Genomic DNA, 16,044 nt, shown 5'->3' on the forward strand with positions numbered 1-16,044 from the left:
TATAAAAAACGGGGGCCATATCTGCGGTGCAGCCTCGCTGAGTTCTGGGTATTCCCTTGTACGCTGACACCACACATGCCAGCTTAACCCAGGCGATGGTGGCCACTGCAGGACAGGCAGCTCTGTCTCCAAAGTGGTGGCATGGCCAGGGATGCCACTGAAATCCTGGGGCAGAGCAGGTGCCCGAGGAGGAGGATGGCAACGGTGGGACCTCCTGTTCCACCGAGCCCCATGTGGGCAGCAGCAGCAGTGGGTCCCTCTCCCCGCTCCCTCCTGGGTGTGAGGGCTGTGCCGGCAAAATGCACAGACCCCTCTATTCCACCTTTCCCCATCTGCCAGTTGGGCTGCAATGTCTAAAACAGGCAGGGATTTTCCTGTTTACCCAACATCAGCGTACCTCCCCAAAAGCAATTGTGTCGTTCTGTTTTCCTTTCCACAAACATATCAGAAGTCAAATAGCATGATGTGGCTAATGGGATTATATTGACCCACCTCTGCTGTTGCTATTAATATCTGAAGAAATTCCCAGATGCCACAGCCCCAATGAGTACAGTTGCCTGCCCGTCTTTCTCTTGCCAAACAGACTGGGGTCTTTTTACATTAGCAAGTCCAGGAATTGCTAGTCCAAATTTTGCTCCTTGGTGGTGTTAAGAAGCTAGGGACCAGATTATATATAGAAGAGAATATATAGAGAATATGTAGACAATATGCATTTTTACAATGGATAGTAAGTTGGTTTGCAATGTCATTTGAACAGTATCCAAATAACCAATTCTTTTTTTTTTTAAAAAAAGAGGTTGAAGGGGTTTGGGGCGGGTTGTGTCTTTTTCTTTCTGGCCATAGAAACATAACCCACCCTTTTAAAAAAAAAAAGTGCATTCAGAATCCAACCCCGGTGCACAGGCTACTAAATTTCAATTGCTGTTTTTATGTCATTATTGCAATTGCAGTAACTCTGTAAAAGACAAGACAAAAGGTTGCTCTTTCCACTTTGAGCTCTTTCCATCCTCCACTTTTACAGCAAAGGTTACCCTGAGCAATGTGTACATCTGTCTGTTCTAAGTGTAGAAATACATATTATTCATACCTTGTCAATGTATATGCTGGAAAACAGAACCTGAATTTATAGCTATATTTCCTCTCTGCCGGGGTTTTTAGAGTTGAGTGTTTCAGTGTTTCCATTATAAACCCCTGTTTTCTGAGGTTTATAACAGTCTTGAAGAGCGTAGCGGTCTTGAACCATAATAGAAAGTGTGTAATGTTGCATTTACAATACAGCTGTAACTGTGCATTAAGGAGTGTAATCTTCTCAGTGTACCCGCAGTGCTCCAATAAGGTTAATTGGAGTTACATATACTAAGAGAAAAACAGTATTTTACCCTGGGAGTTGGTGCTTTCCATCCAGAGAGCTGATAGCATCACACAAGGACAGAATGCACCTACCCTCACCAGACTTAGAAAAATGCCGTTCCTTGCTATGCCATTAAAATACCTGTGTGCACCTGCAAAGGCCCCTCTCAGCACCCGCTTCCGTCGCTTGATGCCTCACTGCTTTACAGACTTTGGCCAAGGGAAACCAAGGTAAAGGTGACCAGAAGAAACAATATTTTATCAAATGTATGGTGGGGCTTTTGTCCTGTGTGGTGTCTGCCCTCGGCTTCTAGTCTTGCATAAATAGAGGTCCCATCTTAAACCCCAGGCTCTTCTCCATTTCCAGTCAGCTTACTCCATCTAGCATCTTGCATTCATGTGTCGCTTTGCTTACGAATATAAGGTAAATGAATCATGGTTCATCATAACATCCCACTGCCCCTGGGCTGTCTGAAGTAGTCCCTTGCCATGCATCTGGGTAGTTGCTGGCTTCATACATTGGGGTACCTGTCCGACAGGTCTGGCTCTCAAAGCTTCATCTCTTCCAATGTACCTCGTTTAAATTTTTGTTGATGGCTGTACAACTCTGTGCTGGGCTGGAGATCCCATCATGCCAGTTTGGTTGGTGTGTGAGTGTGGAGCTCCCCATTGGAGCTGGGCGAGGGGGAGGTGTTTGCAGGTAGTGGTGTTCTGAGTTAAAATGAATACTTTAAAATGGGTGGTGAGGAAGAAGAGCTGAAGTTAAAAGTGGACAGTTGCCAGGGCTGCTGGCCATGCTCATACTAGAGCTGATTTATCATTGCAATTGCTCACTTGAGCTTGTTGGACTTAATTGGCTGAAGGTAAAGAAAGCGGCAGCATGTTCAGAGTAGAAAGAAATTTCTAAGAAATCTAAAAAAAACCCCCAAGACTCTTGGAGCTTGAAGACTTTGTTAGGCTCTGTGGCGAGTACAAAGCGGTCCTCTCAGATTGTCACAGAGCCATGGTTTTCCCTGAACCTTAGCTCTGATCAGCAGCCAGTAAGAAGATGAAGTGTGATGGCTGAAACTTTTTTTCCACAGATTTTTATATATTTTTTTTTTGTATTTCAGTGAAACTGAGAAGGATACATATTTCATTTTTACACTACCCCAGCCACAGTCTAAGGTTGTGCTTATCTGCCACTTGGTAGAAGGCAGCAGAAGGTAGGAAGGAAGTAGGAGGCTGGACTGACTGTGAACCTTAGGCTCAGATCCCATCTATGCTTTAGTCTGAGAGAGCAAGTTAACATGAGTGTCAGCAGGGTTGAAATCTCGTTGAGACTAACTTCTTCGTGCTGTTTCAACTCATATGTCACATTATTTAGTCTTCCACTTAACCTCTCTTCCCATGGCTAACAGGTCAGCTTATTGGGTTCATGCCCTTTTGCAAATATTGCTAACCTCAAGCATTCAGAAATCACAAATTTACTCTCAGATTCATGAGACTGCAAGAAGAACATGCATTTTTTTAATTGAGCAATTAAAATAGTTTAATTAGTATTTTAGCTCTGATCCTTTGAGTTTCATAGCTTTGGAACATTTTTTTACCTTGCTTTGAGGGCTTGACTGTATTTGCCCCCAGTAAACCCTGTGTTTGTCACAGTTGCACAAATGAAGAACTAGTGCTTTAGCAAAAACCTGAACTAAGCCGGGACTTGCAGTAAGAACTTGAAATTTGGAAATGCTAGTTTTGTGATTGTGTAAGTTTGGGTTTTCACTTTTTCTTTTTTCTGCCCCCTCACCAGTTATGCATGCCTGTGTTACAACATATCTGCTGAGAATGAGAGCTGCAGGGATTTCTGATTTCATCAATTAGTGTACAAGGGGTCAGCAGAAAGGACTGCAGCACAAAAGCGATGAATGGGAGAGCACAAAAGGCTGAACTAGAGTAAAGCCATCTGTATGTTACATGTGCTCTTCTGCAGCACGTTAAGGGGCTGCAATTTGCATGTTTGTTATCTGTGCTCCGTTTCATATGGGTAAGCAGACCTTGGGGAATATTGGGCACGATCTACCAAGAATTATTCATCATGTGATGCATAAATTTAGGCAGTGAATATCCCCTGGATAGGGGCATGAGTGAAGATAAGGCTTTGCAATGTATCTTATATTGCCCCTAGATTTGCCCCCCCAGCGTGAAGGTATTACATTTCTTCCTGTCACAGCTCTGTGTGCTGCAGTGTTCTTACATGTTTTGTGTTCTTACTGTCACCTGAAAATATCCAGCATGATTGTTCACACTGCAGTTATTGGCATTTTGAAATATTTATCATGGGGAACATTTTCAAAGGCAAGAGAGGCAACAGGGCACCCACCTCCCCCTGCCTGCCTACAGGAGTCACAGCAGCATTACCAATCCCTGTACCTGGTGTTCTCCAGTAGAACTTGTCCCATGAAGAGATGTTTTTGCAGCCTAAAAGAGAGGCTCTGTGGATGCTGCTAAAGAATTGCTGAAGAACTGAGATTGGTCCTCAGTGATTACTTTAATCTGTCAGGTTGAGTCTCTGCAGTCGTATTGCCTTTCTACATGTGGATGTAGACTAATAGCTTCTGGGCTTGTTGAAGTATGAAAATCATTATTGTGGCAATAGTATTAGTCTGACTTGCTTGATTTTGACCTTTCTTTTTCCTTTGTGCCAGCTTACTGCCTCTTCAGTGCTGAGCCTAGATGATGGTGGTGTCCAAGTTGTAATGCCTGTCCTGGTTTTGGCATGTTTGTATTGTCTAATCCATTGTACATTCTTTTGCTCTTTCTTTTTACTTTCTTTTTCATCTTGGAGGGATAAATGTATCCAATCCCTCTGATTTTAGACAGTTAGAGATAAAGCATAAAGGCAGAGCTGATACTGCTCACATTTCCCAGATGAGACCTGATTCTACCATTCTTGGTCAGCCTAAGGGCCGTAACCCATGGGAACGTTCACAGTTCACAACTGTGGGGCTTCTTCTGGAAGCAATGTGCTATTTGAAAAATGGGCAGTGGGCCTCAGGCGAAGAGTGCTTCTTTACCTCATCTGAGGTTCAAGATTTTTGTGATTTTTGGTGCCTTCCCCCTTTTGTCATTTTGAGTTTTGACAGGGTATTGATAAATATGTTGTATTAGTGAGTTTACTCTTTCAAATACCCTGCTCCCTTGTGTCTGTCATTGTCCGTTCCAGGTCTTAGTACTGAGCCTGTCAGGTCCCTGAGGGCACCAATAGATCTTAATTGTCCTTAATTATCTTAACTGGCCTCACCTGAGACCCTGCCCCTACACACTCTGCCTATGGGCCCAGAAACACCGTTGAAGGTTGGGTCTGGGGCTTCAGTTGCTGACTTGACCCCCTGGGTGACCCCTGGTCCCAGCTCACTCCTTGCTCTGCCGATGGACCCTGTTACCTGCCTCCTATGTTCAGCCCGGTGCGCCTGCACCCTTTGGTGATGGCTGGTCTACATGGGGGTTGCCCTCAGCTCCCATCCCATCCTGTGTCCTCCCGTCCCATCCCCCATCCTGGCCCTGGCAGCCCATCTCTGGGGCACAGGGGCAGGCTGGTGGATGGCCGTGGCTGTCCTCCCATGACAAGGATGGCCAGATCTGCCTCTTCTTGGCTGCTGTTCTCCCCTTTTTCCTTTCTATTTGTTCTTCGACTCCCCTTCTCCATTAGGGCAAGTCAAAGGGTGCAGTGGCCAGGGTTTCTCCAGCTGGCAATCCAGGAGCCATTGCACTGCTCTGTGCAACACTGATTGCTGTGGCTAATTGCCTCCAATGTGGCTGCCCTGCTTTTAAGGAGGCTGCTTGTAATCTTTCTCTAAAGAAATCTCTTTGTATCATATTGAAAGGATTCCACAGTAAAATTATTGAACTGCAAACTGGAGAGGTAAGGTGGGAATGTAGTAGCTACAGAGAGCACACCGAGCTCTCAAAATATTTCTGCTAATTGGAGAAAATCAGTGTTCTACATCCTCCTATTTGCAAAGTGTGGAAAAGGACTGAGCTGTACATGTTTTGGTGTCAGTTCCACAAGCTACTGGATGAAAAAGCAGTTGATAAGCACAGTTTAGTTAATTAAGTTATAGAACAGGGTGCTTCTGTTAAGTTTTTCACAGTTCTGAAACACAGTTTGGAGAATTCAAGCCTTGAGTTTGCTATCTAGAGTAGCTTTCCAGTCAAACAAAGAAGGTTAAGTTTTTTTTTCATGGTGTTTAAAACCTGAACTTCACAGAAGAAATTATAACTTATTGTTTCTTACCATGATATTGTTACAAAGGCAAACATTTATACGGCTCTCTGCAGCTACAAGACTAGTCTAAGCAGGGTTCTTTGGCTTTTGCTGTCAATGTGGAGCTATTGATCCATGAACATAAATCCTTGCTTATCTCCAGTCAAGTTTATAGGACAATGAAATTATAGGATTGCTTGAATCAATCAATGTTTCTAAAGCAAGCTATAGAAATATAAACAAGTTACCGATTATTTAATAAAGTCAATTTTCTTAGAACTGCCCGGCCATGGGCAGCAGATGTTACATTAATTTCTGCCTTCTCTGGAATTTCACTGGGGCTGCAAGATCTTAATGTCACTATTAGCAAAGGTAACTTTATTTTAGAAACTCATTCTGAGCTCTCACAGCAAGAGGAAGAAACTGTCATTCCTTTTGACCACAAAACCTGTGCTATTTCTAAGTGGAGTTCTTTGAAATAACTAGGATATCTCACAGCTTGTTGCTTTAGAGGGGACTTAGTACAGCGGCACTACATTTAGTTAGCATAATGAGTTTTTTAGCCCCTCTGATATTGACTGAATTTGAAGTACCGTAACTTTTTGTCAGCTAAGATTAAATTTGTTAGTGAAGTACAAGTTTGCATAATATTTTAGCTTTCCTAGAATTTTAAGCCGGGTACCTGTTTTCTGAGAAGCATTTGGGTTAACATAACCAGGTTCTGAGTTGGGGAAACAATTTAAGTATAAAAGTGGTCTTTCTGTTTCTCAGTAGGAAGTGTCATGAAAGCGGCTTCCTCAGCGTGGTTTCACGGTTGCCATGTTTGCCTTTTGAGATCCAGTTCATTGGAGTGATTTTATTCATGGTTCAAGAATCTTCCATAAGCCCGTGGTATCCTTTTGGTGCTTCCGTCCATTTTGAATGCAGAGCAGGATCTTCATAAGTAGACTCTGATGCCTTGGTAGTCTGTCTGTTGAGTAGTTTGTCATAGTTTATCATGCAGGAGTACAAAATCATCTGATTAATCTGCTTGGCCGATCCTTGAACAGGGATAGTAATAATGAAGTCATAGACGGCCACTGTAAATCCCTCTATTCCAATACATTAATATTCCCAGTACTTCAGCTATTAAGGTTGTTTAAGTATAAAAAAATCTCACTGTGAAATGTGCCTTTCATCTTTTTGATTGGTCTGCCTTAAAGATGTTAAGAATTCATTTTGGCATTGGAAAGGTTTTTCTCTTTAAGATAAATTAAGATCATATATATTTACACAGTTTTGTACATGGGCTTTGTTAAAGCTTATACGTAAACTAGTCTCTGATTAATCTCATGGGGTTTTTTTTAAGCTCTTCTGTGGTATTTCATTTGCAGTATTTTGTGGCTAAGCTGTCTATATAACAGAATTTCCTTGACCTGAAGACTACAAATTTTTATAGAGAAGAACTGCTACAAAATTAAAACTTAACACCTTTCTAGACTTCCTTCATCTATCGTAAAGTTGGTGTGGCTCAGCCTTAATTAGATTATTATAGACCTAAAACATACGAGGTAGAATAGCATGAGAGGAGTTGAATTTGGTCATTAGCAGGAGTTCGTGGTTAGTCAAGCCGGTTAGTCATTAGCCTCTGAAATACATAAGACTACATTTTTCATTTGATATGCTTTGAAGACAGGTCAAAATCCTTAACATGATTTAGGTCTGCTGAGAAGGTCTATAATCCTGCTTTTTAATAAGCTCTGTAGTTCATGTCCAAACGATACTTGTGTATGTCAAGCATTGCTGAGGCTCATTGCCACACTTGTATTCATTCTGCAGTTGAAATGCATTGTTTTGGAAGAGCCTTTACAGAAAATATTCCTGGAGTTAGAGCAGACAGGGCTTTAAGGCATGAAGGCTTTCTGGCCAACCTGAATTGTCTGTGTGCTGGGTTTTTTTTCTTTTTCAGTGGAGAAACGCTTCAATTTCTCACACTTGGAATGCTGTAATGTACGTCCCTTTTTTAATATTCACAGCTGCGAATGTCCATGCAAGCTGAAGTTCTGGTTTTTTGGGATTGAAGAACTGCTTCTGTTTTGTAGGTCTGCCATTTGCTGGGGAGCTCCAAGGCTGCAGTTATGGCAGTGCCGGGGATTGAAGGGTGAGATGGGTGTCTTGAATGTGAGTTTGTGTTGAACATGTTTTTTTGTTGTTGAAGTTTGTGTTGAACAAGGTGGCAATCTGTGGAATTTACTTGCTCAGAGAAGAGCCCAGATGGCCCCGCGTCAAGGAGCTGTGAACCTTGGTAGATGCAATCTTGAGTGAAGCCTTGTGGAGGCAAATACAGATGATGACTCATAGCAGTCTGACAGGAAAGGGCTCTCTTCCACTTCTGCTTGTCTCTGGCTTCCTCCAGCATGCGGTTAGTGAGGACTTCGTATCTGTCTCCGTAGTTCTTTGATACCATTATCATAATCAGCCTGACCAGGGTGGCTCCACAAAAAGAACTGGGAGGTTGGTGAAAAATATCTGTGCTATTAACCAGTTAATTAGGGTGGTGTTTCTCATGTAAAGGACCTGTAAAGAGAGAGGGAACACTAGACAAAGGAGTGATTAATGGCCTGTTTTCATTGCTGTCTGCATCCTTGACTCCTTTCCCTCCCTCCCACCTTGAAAAGCATCATGTGGATTTTTGTGACTCTTCATGCAGCTGAGATCCTTAACTCTGGGGTGATAACTGTGGGCGTGTGGGTCTGCCATGAGGAGTGCTCCAGGTGGGGTTTGGAGTCAATGCTGTGCGCCACCCTTCTTAATGGTTGGAGTTAAACCCTCTAGCAAGGTGCCAAAGCTTAAAAAACAAAACATAAAAGAAGCCCCAACATCAAGAACAGAAAAGGATGGTGGTTGTTGTTGAGTGCTTGATTATGTGTTCTCTTCCAAATTGGATGCTGATGTGAGAGCCTGTTTTCTTTCATAATGTGTGTTTCTAAGAAGTGTTCATCCCACTTACCTCCCAGTGTGACTGGGAAAAGGCTCCAGTGTACTTCTTAAAGAATAAGTGAGGTCTGTACTTGGTGTTTGCTGATAGGAATTTTGCCGTTGACTAATAGGAAGGCATCAGTCCTCTGTGTGCAGAGAAATATGTCCTTTAATTAAACAGCCAAGTAAATTAAAGCACAGTGGAATTGGAATATTACCTTCTACACTTGTGGTGACTGGGTTTCTTTTTTGAAGAGGCTTTAATGCTTATGGATATTTGATTGTTATTTTTTTAATTAAAGTCCCACAGGATGAGTTGCTGGTTGGGATTGGCTTGTGCCCACTGATTAATTCCTTGCGTCACTGGTCTTGAATCTTGCTGCAGTTGTTCTTGGAGAACTTGGCAGCAGCAGCAAACTGGCAGAGCTGTTATTGACCCAGAATAGCAATAGCATTCTTAATACAATAAGCAAGGTTTTCTGTGAACTACCGTGCTATTCTGTGGAGCTGATGAGCTGGTTAACACCTTTTACTTATTCTGCAAGGATCTGAGGCTGGAAGGAAATTAATGCAGTTGTGAAGCACAGAGAACCAAAATAGCAGTGATTCAGTTAGAGTAGAGCCAAATCTTCTTAAAATTAAACTCCATTGTGTTAGAGACTTTACTTTTTTTGATACCTATATTATTAACTTCTCTGATAAGAGCTGAAAATGTAATACAGTGATATTGGAGAAGCCTTGCACATTAAATCTAAGCTATTATCTTGGGGTTGTATGAGAAGAAACCACTCTTCATCTGGTGTGTTATGGGAATCAGATGTTGCAGAATTTCTGTTTCTCAAGGTTACCGTATAATTCACAAACCTAGTTTTTTGGGTAGTTTTGATTTCCTTAACTTTCAAATAGGTTGCATGGAATAGGTTGGAAGGCTGTAGTACGTATATGAGTATTTCTAGTTTCATAAGTAACAAACAATACTGGACAGTCAGGGGAATTTTGTCATGGGCAAGAGTGTTTACTTGCAAGCTGCCGCTGCTGTTGTAATCCTTAAGATTTTTTTTATAATGGCATTTGATAACTTTGAGTGTAACAGGTTGATGGTCTTCTCTCACAGAAGTGCTTCAAGGTTTGCTTTCAGGTTGACTTTTCTAATTGGACTGGATCAGATACTTGAAACAGGATTGGGGTTTGCAGGCAGGAAAATATGGAATAAAGCTGAAGCATTCATATACTACAGACAAACCATTTCCCAAACTGCAGTCAAAGTTTGACAGTTCCTGTGTAGGTTGTTCAAAGGAGTGTGATAGCTTGACTGTGCCACAATGCAGAGACAGTAGATGTTAACCCTGATACTAGAAATACAACGCAGGGGTAGGCAAAGTGTCTCCAGAGAGGCTAGCTAAATGGTACCTCCAGGGGGGGCACTTCGTTGATCCAGGAAAATTCGCTGTAGTAGTCACAAACCTGAGATGATACGGCCAAACAGTGCTGTCTGTGGGTTAACCAGTGTGACAGATGCTGGCTTACAGACCCTGACACTACAGTTGGTTTTTTTTCTGCTCATTAGTTTTTCTTTCTATATATGTCTTCTAGTAGTCACATTAGAAGAATTTTCCCCTAATTCCTCCTTCTAATTTGATAATTTAAAGTTTACTTTGTTCCATTCTTTTAAAGTGTACCCAGTTTGGACATTAAGTGCTAATGAAGTTTTATGTTGCAGAAATGCTGTATTCTTGTTCCTTCAGAGAATGCCACTGTTTGTATGCCAGGCCACCCCTGAAGGGTCTTTATATTCTTTTTCCATGATCTAGATCATGGTCAGGCTCTCTCCCCCTCTTTTTTTTTTCCCCACACTTTCCCAAGTTTCCCATACTAGATGTCTAAAAACTTATTCAACAGCACTGATGTCTCAAGCGGTGGGTATGTAAATATTTAATGGCATGACAGTCAACAACAGTGGGAGGCGTGGGGGGGGAATTGCTACATCCTACCATTCAGGGAACCCTCAAGTTCTCTCTCAGAGAGTGCAGCTGATGAAAACAGGAAAGGTTTGCAGTTTGTACTTGACTTTATGTGTTTTTGCTCTCTTGGTTCCTGTTTTGTTGCAGATGTCATTCATATAGCTGTGGAAGGCTTTATCAGCTCTTGAGGAAACTTTCCCCTGCGCACACACTTACACCACTCCAGGCTGGAGCTGTAGTAGAGGAAAATGGAGCCTGTAGATCTCCTGGCATTTGCCTCCACAGAAATGAATAGGACAACAGTCACCCTGGCTTTGCTGGTGGTCTTCCTGGTTCTGCTGTATTGGTAAGTGACAACGATGATATGGGCTGCGTGTCAGACACCAAGCCTGCTGAAGCTCCCCCAAACATCTGTAGCCTTCTATTCATAAGGGGAAACTAGAAGATAATTGGTTAGAAGGGACGTGGAAGGGGAGCTGGGTTGGATGCAGAGGTGGAAATAAATATTGACAAAACTCATGATGCTTTTTAGAGAATTCTCCCCTTGCAATATTTTCTTGTAAGTGCTTTACCAACAAACTGCTAACAAAAATTGTCATCAAAATGAAGAACTTACTACTGTTGGTTTCTTATTCATTTCTGTAGGCGGCAGGAACATTGGTGCTGCTCAGAAAGAAACTGAGTACCTGTTACAGGGTCTGGTTGGACCTCTTCTCTGTACTATGCTGTACACTTGTCCCTTGCCAGGTTTCTTGGCTTAAGTGTACAGACGCTTTAACGGCTGCTTGAATTTCCTCACTTGTTCTTTCCACGCTGAATGGAAATCAGAATAACAACAACCCGAATGGTTAGCATAGTAGGCATTGCAGTGATCTGTGCTGAAATGAAAAAAACCCCACCCTGTCCGGATAATTTATTTCAGAAATTAAATTAGCTGAACTGGGAGTGCTTTTCTGACTGGTTTTACCTGAATACCTCTTCAAATCCCGCCTTCCAGTCGCCCAATGTTTTTTTTCTCATTTGTATGTCTGCTCAAGAAAAAGTTTCAGGGACAGTGGTAGAAAAAGAACCTCTAACAGAAACCCCAATCTAATCTAGAAAGGAATAGTGATGGCACCGTGAGTTCAGCACAGTTGTTGTAGCAGTGCAAATGACAGGTTGCTTCTGCACGTTTCTTCATTCTTTGACCCTGTTCAACTTCCTTGTGTGTTAATGGAGGGTGTAGAGAGACTAAAAAAGAGCAAAATCAAGCCCGTATTTGATGTGCGTTGCCATATCAAGTAGGTGAGTGAGCCTACTTTCTTAATAAGGTCTGCCCAAATCATCACAAAGGTCCAACTCCTACTTCCTTTGAATTTTACTAGGAAAAAGAATGGCAGCACTAGATCTTTCCGTAAAACCACACCGTTTAGCTGCTGACCTGTGGATCTCTGTAAGCTTAAGGGGATGAGAGGGAGGGCAGAGGCACATCCACAGTTCAGAAATGCAGCAGATCAGCTGGTGAGATCTGGAAGCCTGTGAGACAGCTGAAAGAGCCTGATGCTTCCATGTAGTATATGCCAAGATGTGCTGAGGTCTCTGAAGACACGTTACTGCTCGGTGTAAATGTAGGACACGTTCTGGTGCATGCTTCTCCAGAGCCTCATTTTCTGGTTCAGGCTGTTCCTCCCCTTGAAGTGAAGACATGGCAGTTTAGTGCAGAATTTAGTCTTGCCGTAAAGAAACCTAGCTCTTCTTGCAAACTGTAGTCGAAGTTAAACAGGGGTCCTGGCTGTGGACAGTCAGCCGCTGAACTGAGTGCCTACCATATAAGTTTCAAAAAGTCCAATTTAGGAATGAGGTGGGAAATTGCCTTACAGTAGAGATAACCCCATTCAGTGCTTCTCCTTTCCTGGCTGAAGGTGAATACTGTGAAGGCAACAAGTAAAGGAAGCTGGAGTTTTATGTGGGAAAGGGTTTTATACTCTTACCTGCCAATGGTCATTCCTAACCAATCTTGTTGATCTACAAATACACGTTGATTTTAAGTAGCTTGTTAGATACAGGTGCCTATAGGTCACTCTTCCAATAAGAAGTGATGGTTCTTAAACTTTCAGTGAAATATGCTGGGCAACATCAGTGGGCTATTGGTGGGTTTGCCTGGTGGCTAAGCTAGTCAGATCCATTTATTTCAGTGAAATGTGGTGACTGAACCTGTAAGATTAACGGCTTGAAGCACATCTGCAGGTGTGGTGGTTATTGTTCAAACCCGTCAACCTATTCATTTGAGAGTCTATTTTTTATAAAGTTTTTTTGTACTGCATGTCTGTTTAAACAAATGAGTAAAACCCAATGCGTGCTCACAGCTTCCTTTATTCATGGCTGAAACCTTGGGTTCAAGGAATTATTTAAAGAATATGCAAAGGGTTGCTAATAGTAATGCAGGTCCCTAATTCTACAGAATGTTTTTATTACAGTCATGTTGCATACCCAATTGTCTGGCTCTTCTAGGAGTCAGAAAACACAAGAGTTATGTATGGTAGGAGAAATAATAAAGTAATAACTCTTCAAGTTCCTTTGACGTTTTCATTCTAAGCCTTATTCTCGTTTTTTAATAACTTCTGAATTGTTCTTTTTCTAGCTTTTTTTCTGCCAGCATTGTATCTCTTTAGAAGGGCAGTCATGGAGGAAGGGAGGAATGAATATTTGCCATTGTAAATTTTGTTATGGTAGTAGCTTATGATTGATGGGGGTCATATTGGGTCAGCTGTTGTGTGAGTACAAAGAATAGGCAGTTTGTCCACCTTGTTGGCTGTAAAAGGCTTACAAGCTAAACAGAAGGCAGCTGCAGGTAGAGAAGAGAGTCGATAGATCTAATGCACGCTAGAATAGTAACGCAGCGATGGAAACTGTGGTGTTATTGAGCTATTTCCTTAGCATGAGTTTTGTGGATGGGGGTACTTGGTGGTTTAAATGACACCCTTGAGCTGCTGCCCCTCGGCTCAGCCTCAGTTCCTGTGAGCATGTGTATTGTAAGGCCAGCTGCGATTTATCACAGTTCAGCTGGCAACTGGTATCTTGAGAAGTTGTGATAAGACCAATCTCTTCACATTTTTGGGTAAGATGAGGTCATATGAAGCAGGGAGAGAAGCAAGGGTTGATTGAGAAAGGGAGGAGAGGCTGTAGCTGCATAAAAATAAACTTCTAGAGAAGATACAGGTCTTAGGAGGAAACCTGAATGATTTGGTCATTTTTTTAGACTGTTATTTATGATACAATGAAGATCATCAATAACTATAACAAATCCTCTAAGAGCACACCTCTGATTTCTCATGCATTGTCATCAGTGTAATATGAAGGTGATGCTTGTAGTGTATTGTGTCAATTTGAAATCAGTGGAAAATTTCAGCGACTTTAATCGCTCAGTGTTTATCCTCCACATGACCTTAAGTCAGCTGTAAGGAGAGGCTTTTTAAGGTAATTGATTTAATGTTGGGAGTAGAAAGAACAGAGAAGTTTTTGGGTACATAGTCTCTTCAGGTTTGAAATGGGAAGAACAAACCCGAGGTTGCTTTTTTGGTGAGCTGTTAATTTAATTGATGGTCTCAAGCCTGCTTGCTGTCCCCCATTCCTGAAGGACTTAGTTGTCCGCCACCCTCCCTATCCTCACTACTTGCTCTCAGTAGGTAAAGTCTCCTCTTGCAGGCTTCATATCATGGATTCTTCAATGGCTTTTGATACCTCATTACTATTGTGATAGACAATAAAACTGCTTTACTGACCCCAAAAAGGCATACTATGGCTAAATACATAAAGTTCAGTAATACCACTGGCACAACACTGAGCACTCTTAAAAAATCTCTTGTCCATGTCCCTCCCACCCCCTGTGATTTCTGCTAGCCAAATGTGATTATCAGAGCAGTTTCCTTTCAGAGCACTTTCTTTCTCAATTGCAAGGACTGCTCTCTCTGTTTGCTTAATCTCTGTGAATCTCAGGTTTCTTTCAGGCATGGAATAAAACCAAACACTTAAGGGAGGACTGAGGTTAACATTTACAAATCCCAGTGATATTCTCTACTGAAAAATACAGTAGTGTATCTATGCAACATACTGTTCATTTTCATTTCAAACATAGGCTGAGTTGGGTATCCCATGCTTGGCTGTAGCTGCAAACATTGCTTTGTGTCTTTCTTTTTTGCTGTCTGGGAAGATGTTTGATAAAATGAAAGCAGGAGTTTATCTTGCTTTAAAGTTTAATGTACCATAAGCTTAGCATTATGAAAAAGCTGTCACAGCATTCAGATACCTGTGTTCAAACTGGATTATCAACCCCTTGTCTAAACAAACCTGGGATTTTTTAGAAACATGGAGGTTGGATGGGAGGTGTCTGTTTATGTTTATAAGATACACGTCTAATAGCATGCTTTCAAACATAGCAAAACATATACTAGCGGTGTTCTTGTCTGTTTCTGAAAAGGTAAATCATTCAGAAAGACGCCATTTTTACATTGAAGTAATGTTAATGATCACTTGGGTTACAGGAATGTATAGAGAAATTGAGAGATTTGGGTTTCGCTGCATCTAGATACTGTCCACCCATTGCATAACAAGTCTGTTCTGACCCAAAGCATTTGCAGTCTCAGATCAAAAAGAATGAAAACTACCTAATAATTAATACTAATTAATATTTTTTTTTCCTCCAGCCTTAAGCCTAGACATTTGTGTACACTTAAGATGCAGGAGAAACTTAGACACAGGGGACAAGTTGTGTTAGGGTTCATCAGTTGGTACCATACCTGTACTAGACCACATCAGAAGCTAATCTCAGGACAGGTAGTATTTTGATACAGGTTACTTCAGTACTATCGCTTTTTTTGGCATTATTTTACATTTGTGGTTTTGGAAAGGGCTCTGAAAGAGAAAGTTTAGAGATAATCTGTCTCCAAATAAAACTTCATTCTGGTTTTGCAGAACCTTGCTATTTGGGCTTGAGTTGAGCAAAACTGAGATAAAATAGAACTCAGGGTTTGGGGTTTTTTTGGGTTTTTTTCATTTTTTTTCAAAGTAGATGCCACCTAAAATTAGATCATGCACCATTTTTTGCTCCTCAAAAAACCAGTATTTACGAAACATGTGTGATTGGTAGAGCTCTAGGTGTATGGTTTGAGTGCAGGTATAGGGTGAGCAGGATATTCTCCCTAAATGCATCCAGATAATGCTTCCAGACAGATCCAGTGTCAGGCAGTACAAACCTTGGATCCTTGCTGACAGGAGCACCAACTGTAGATGGGTAGCCCAAGCTTTTCCAGCTGTCACCGCTGCCATCAAAGGCACAGGGCTGCAAGGACCACGATGGCTGGAAGCAGGCCTGGGTGCGGAGCGTCAACATACATCCATAAAGAGGTACAGCTCTGTCCTCATGTCAGGCTCATTGAGTTGAGAGGTTCAGAGAGGCATCCTAATCCTCAGATATTAGGGCATGCTTGCTGCTCCCGCCGGCAGAAAGCAGAGCTCTGCGGGCGGGGAGTGCTCTGGGGCTGGTGCTCCTGTATTGCT

General features: G+C 42.0%; 1 protein-coding gene across 1 annotated transcript in view; it reads left to right on the forward strand.

Annotated features, from left to right (window-relative positions):
- The window catches only part of TBXAS1 (thromboxane A synthase 1), a 252,009-nt gene that overhangs the window by 451 nt on the left and 235,514 nt on the right, over nt 1–16,044 (forward strand). The window contains exon 2 of the mRNA XM_009649239.2: nt 10,657–10,855. Coding sequence (XP_009647534.1) covers nt 10,758–10,855 — 98 coding nt within the window. The 5' untranslated portion in view covers nt 10,657–10,757. The remainder of the gene's footprint in view (nt 1–10,656; nt 10,856–16,044) is intronic.

The sequence above is a fragment of the Egretta garzetta genome, unplaced genomic scaffold (assembly GCF_000687185.1).
Source record: "Egretta garzetta isolate BGI_Z169 unplaced genomic scaffold, ASM68718v1 scaffold321, whole genome shotgun sequence".
NCBI lineage: Eukaryota > Metazoa > Chordata > Aves > Pelecaniformes > Ardeidae > Egretta > Egretta garzetta.